Below are 5,795 nucleotides of genomic sequence, written 5' to 3'. Positions count from 1 at the left end.
ATCAGAAATGAATGTAATAATTGTAAATATAAAATGTAATAATTGTAAAAATGTAATAATTGTAAATATATATATATATATATATATATATATATATATATATATATATATATATAAAATCAGTAATAAGTACATAGCTCATATTTGAAATTTCATATCCAAATTTCAATCTGTTATTGCATGTTTGAACAGGAGTGAATGACAGATATTAGTAATGGTTTTTAGTAGTTCAAAAATCAAGAATTGGTATTTGAGTAATGATGTCATTCTTGATATCAAGAATTTTTGTTTTTACTAGTGCAAATTTATTTGAGTGAAAATTAGTCTTCGTGATATCTGTAAAGCAATTTATTTGCTAATATAATGAATTAGTATTTTCCTAGTGAAACTTTAACTGTGGATATCTATAACTCATATCATACATGTAATTAAACATCAAAAGTGCTTGTGATAGGACGTTTTTGACCATTGTGCCGCCTCACGCTGTTTAGCAGGAGCGTCACATGTTTTAAATGCTGTGTCAAGTTAAAAAGAACTTCAGCTGTTACAAACACGTCTAGGTTTTTAGCACAAGGACACATTTTGTGTGACTGGTCCGTTACCCTGCTGCCTAACAGGAGGTATCGAACACTCAGGGGAGTAGTTAGAGGTTCGATTCCTAGGTTTTTGTGATGTCATCAAAACACAACAGTACTTGCAGGTCACAAACTCTAGCTTTTCCTCTGTTAGACAGTTGGTAAAGTAGATTAAAGCAGCAAAATGCAGCATACACTCTCTGTGCTGCCTGGTTTAGGGCTCAATAAACAACTTGACTCAACACTAACAGCACTTTTATTTACTGGTTCACTTTAGCTGGCTACATGCACAGTAGCTATAAGATTAATCGCTGTCAGAAATATGAATGCACAATATTGAAACTTGCTTTAGGCCTCGTTTGTCAAATTTGTGGTCCTCAGACTTTGAACGTGGCATGAGGCCATGTGTCTGTCTCTAGGTACTAGAGTAGAAATGTTATGTAGAAATGTTATGCATAAGTGCAAATCATGCACTGTTCCCCATCTCTTGTCACCTCTCTCTCTCTCTATTGTACAGTAATGTAAAAAAGACAAAAACCCAACTGATGTGTATGTTTATGTTTGTTTTTATCAGGGTTGGTTGGGAAGGTAAACCAACCCTGATGCAGTAGGTGGGTTTATTTCTTAGTTGTTTTTACTTTATTTCTTATAGTAATGTTGCTAATGTTATGTGTAAAGACTACAGAGTGCTCTGTGTAGTGGATGTTCAGCTGCTGAGTCAAACCTAGTTCATGTTCGTACCAGTATTCATGTCATGTAATTTTATTAATATGTAATAATCCATGTTGCCATTTAAAAAAAACAACTGAATATACCTTTGTAGGAGAGTTTTTATTTTTATAGGACTAAAACTAATTTTTAGCAATGTTCTGTGACACTAAGTTTTTTTCCTAAACCTCCTCAAGCCAGCTGATCTCAAACATATTGCCATACAAAGGCTTTGGACTAAAACTTGGAAAATAAATAAATATATAAATACAGGAATGCTTTTAGCAAAAGTGTTTGGTCCTGCCAGATAATACAGAAAAGTTGCATATTAATATGGAAGCACAGTCTAAAGCCAACATTGTTATATTTTCACCTCAGTATTGTAGTAATTTTGAAGTGTACAGTATTTGTTGTGTGCTGCAAACCCCTTTAAGTACAGTATAAACATTTCTATCAATTTAAAAGGGATTTAATTTACCCATGATCCAGTTTCTTGTACTCTCATTAACTGTGTAATTTTAAATGTAAAAACGAATTGAAGGAGAGAGCACATTTGATTGTTTGGAAAGAATGTTTTTACTCAAGCATGCCCATCTTAGAAAATGTGTTGCTATGCATTTGAAATGTTTAGTAATGCATACTAAAAAAAAGTTGCTTTCATCAAACTAAGTTTTTATTTAGGAACGTTAATGTGGGAATATTAACATAAATAAACCATGTCAGATATCAACCAGCTCTTGGTATATAAGATGTTTTTGAAAATAGCAATTGATAATACTTCAATGTTGACTTTGCTCCTGATGCATGGCTTTGAAACTATGTGTCATAAAATGTAAATCTTCACACATAAGATGTCGTTATTGCATATTTTGTTAGGGAGCGATGGACTGGTGCGGTGGCTGTCTAAAGAGTAAACAATACAAAAACTAGAATTTGGTGAAAAAATATGCACATAAACAAATACCTCTAGGTCCTAGATGGAAATATATGTTGAGCACAAGTTTGTGGCTGTATGAAGTATAACTACACAGAATCATGGTAACTGTGAATTCCTCGTCATTGCCTATGATCATTAAAAAAACAACAACAACATTATCGTGCATTTTCATGTTGTCACAGCACTTTTAAATATTGTGTGTTTGAAAGCAAATGAAAATATTACAAACTTACAAAAAACAATTTCCCGTTTCCTGCATCCTAAAAGAGGGGATGTCTTTACAATAGTCTGTGTATACTTCTGTGCTCATGGCATAATAAAAAGATGTAGAATGACAAGCACAATGACATGAGCTCAGTATTTTATCAAACATATCTAACCATGTCTTTTCAATATTAGGGCCAAACTGCATTGAAAATGTCTTAGTCATGTCAGTTGTATATCTTAAACTGTTCAATTTGAAATGGCAAATAAAGTTTATTTTAAAGATCAGCACTGGCTTATGTTTTGTCTCTTTTTTTAAGGGTTGTGAAAAATTGTTTTTATTTTTTTTTAACAAGTTTGTTATAAATAATTGTCTTAAAGACATTTCAAAATCCTTAACATGAAACTGTGCAAAAAACCTTGGCGGTAGGTTTTGGAATCCCCTCAGATCTGCAGTTTGGTTCTTATAGGCCAGAAAACTTGTGAAACAGTTTCACATTTGACATTGACCGCAGTGATGTCCCATTGACGGAGTTTAGCAGAGTGTCATGCACTGAGCAGACTGTCAGGCTGAGGAATGCGCTGGTGTCTGCTCCCCCTCTGCCCCCTGCTGGGTGGTCTCTGCACTGTTGGAGGAGTCGGCTGGAGATGGCCGAGATCACTGTCTCTAGTCACCTCCATCTTCAGGAGGAGATTTTTAGCGGATCCAGAAACTGTAACTGAAGCTGCTGGAACCAGTCTGAACGCTGAAGCTCTTACTGAATTTCCTCTGTATTTGCTCTCCTTGGGCATGCTCTCATGTTCCATAGCAGAACTAGGGATTGAGGATTTTGGTTCAGTAGTTGAAGAGTTCTTGATACGCATTAGTCGTAGATCACTCTTGAGTGAAGAAGCTATGGAAAAGCTTGAATCGGATTGATCTAGTTTTCTGTGCTGTGCAGTGTCTGAGGGAGAGACAGAGGTCTTTGAAGCTCCTACGTTGGGTTTTTCTCTCTGATTGTGTGAGACTGCAGTTATGTCTCTGGGTGGACAAGGTTTCAAATGGGATGCATATATTCCAGGAGCAGACAAATCAAGCTTACTTGTTTCCCTTTCACACACACACACACACACACACACACACACACACACACACACACACACACACGTATTGTTAAAATGAAGAATTTACATGTTTCCATTGATCATGGTATAAATGGGGGGGAGGGGTTACTTGCTTGTTTTTATTTTCCCCCCTGGAATCTATTCAAAAATACCACTTTGTGCATTCTCTACTAGCAAAAGACAATTTAGAGATGGATTATTCCAAAGATGTTCTGAGCAGAGACTAGCATTCTGACCTGGCTAAGATTTGTGGGTTTCTTGTACTCAAAATATCTGTGGTGGAATAGCAGCTCAACAAATTCTGAACCTTCCAATCTCTCTGAATGAGCCTCCGTTCCTCTTTGAGCTCTGAAAGGCCACAGAGAAAACAAGAAAACAGTGTCAGGCAGCTTGGCAGTCTGATCGAGCACAAACCCTTTACAATCTCCATGGAAAACATCAAATCATATTACAAAAGAAAATTCTGCTTTATTACTTCATGAGTAAAGCATTTTCTTCTGTGAATATTGGCTTAATAGATTGTCACCTTGGCTCCTTGACATGTTCTTAATTTAGTTGTGTTTATGAAAGCGGGTTGCAGACAACATGACAGCAGTCTGTTCAGGGATGTGATGGTAGAAGATTTAACATAACATTTCTATAAAGGCATCAATGCATCTCCATTAAAGAAAAGTAAAAAGTATTGCAACTAGGTAAAATAAGTACATGCGAATTGAGAAAGCTTAATTTGAGACCCTGATTTATGATAAGGCAGGGTTTAAAGGAAAATGCTTTTCAATTTTTTTCCTGCTTTATAGAAGAATTTTTTTTTTTTTATGAATGATTTCTCATTGGCCTACTGCATGTACAACAATCTTAAGGATAAACGCACATTATTTCCATCAACCCGTAAAGCTCAAGAATTCAGTGCTGGACCACTAGATGGTGGTGATATATAATTCAAAGATGACTTCACATCTTGAGATATTTTGAAATTTATAAAATGGTAAATTCTGCTTATGATGCAATGTTTATTGGGAAAATTGATTGCAGGACATAATTTCAGCATAATATATGGCGTAATTAAAAAAAAAAAAAAAAAAATCCTGCTCAGCAATGTTTTCATATTTTGCTTATAGTACAGCCTGCCAAAGGGCCTTTGTCTGAGACTTGTATTTCATGTAATTTGAATCCTTTTGTCAAAAATAAATAACAGTGACACATACCTGCAACAGTGGGTTCAGGAGGTGTAGCTCCTCTCTGCCTACTGGCTCTCTCTATGTCTACATTCTCCTGCAAAGGAGATTTAAAACATGAAAGTGTGGGGGCAGGACTTGGCTCTTTTTTGTTTTTTGTTTATAGGTGTAGAAAATGTTTGAAAACCCTGATTTCTTCTTCAGTATCTCCTTAAATGTCATCCTATTTTCATTCTAAGTACTTATAATTACAAACAGGATAGTTTTGTCAATACAGTGTTCCAGCTATGCTAAAATACATGATATGTTAACAGCTAATCCATGAAACACCTAGTCTCTGTTTATTTTCACTGTGCAGCACCCGTAAAGCCCAACCATTCACCTGAAAAAGGATGGCATTAATTAATTTGCCTAATAAAATACTGTTTTAATGAAAATTAAATGTGTTAAAAAAATGTTTTATATTAAATATACACTCACCTAATGGATTATTAGGAACACCTGTTCAATTTCTCATTAATGCAATTATCTAATCAACCAATCACATGGCAGTTGCTTCAATGCATTTAGGGGTGTGGTCCTGGTCAAGACAATCTCCTGAACTCCAAACTGAATGTCAGAATGGGAAAGAAAGGTGATTTAAGCAATTTTTAGCGTGTCATGGTTGTTGGTGCCAGAGTATTTCACAATCTGCTCAGTTACTGGGATTTTCACACACAACCATTTCTAGGGTTTACAAAGAATGGTGTGAAAAGGGAAAAACATCCAGTATGCGGCAGTCCTGTGGGCGAAAATGCATTGTTGATGCTAGAGGTCAGAGGAGAATGGGCCGACTGATTCAAGCTGATAGAAGAGCAACTTTGCCTGAAATAACCACTCGTTACAACCGAGGTATGCAGCAAAGCATTTGTGAAGCCACAACACGCACAACCTTGAGGCGGATGGGCTACAACAGCAGAAGATCCCACCGGGTACCATTCATCTCCACTACAAATAGGAAAAAGAGGCTACAATTTGCAAGAGCTCACCAAAATTGCACAGCTGAAGACTGGAAAAATGTTGCCTGGTCTGATGAGTCTCGATTTCTGTTGA

At 36.0% G+C, this 5,795-nt stretch overlaps 1 protein-coding gene across 3 annotated transcripts in view; it reads right to left on the bottom strand.

Moving 5' to 3' along the window:
* Positions 1-164: 164 nt before the first annotated feature.
* Positions 165-5,795, bottom strand: part of ccdc24 (coiled-coil domain containing 24) — a 33,573-nt gene continuing 27,942 nt past the window's right edge. For all 3 annotated transcript variants that reach the window (XM_052128663.1, XM_052128665.1, XM_052128664.1), the window contains 3 exons: positions 4,734-4,800; positions 3,765-3,876; positions 165-3,514 (listed from right to left, as the gene is read on the bottom strand). In XM_052128663.1, the coding sequence (XP_051984623.1) occupies positions 2,971-3,514; positions 3,765-3,876; positions 4,734-4,800 (723 nt within the window). In that variant the 3' untranslated portion in view covers positions 165-2,970. The remainder of the gene's footprint in view (positions 3,515-3,764; positions 3,877-4,733; positions 4,801-5,795) is intronic.

Source organism: Xyrauchen texanus, chromosome 6, assembly GCF_025860055.1.
Source record: "Xyrauchen texanus isolate HMW12.3.18 chromosome 6, RBS_HiC_50CHRs, whole genome shotgun sequence".
NCBI lineage: Eukaryota > Metazoa > Chordata > Actinopteri > Cypriniformes > Catostomidae > Xyrauchen > Xyrauchen texanus.
This window is presented reverse-complemented; position numbering and strand designations above follow the sequence as displayed.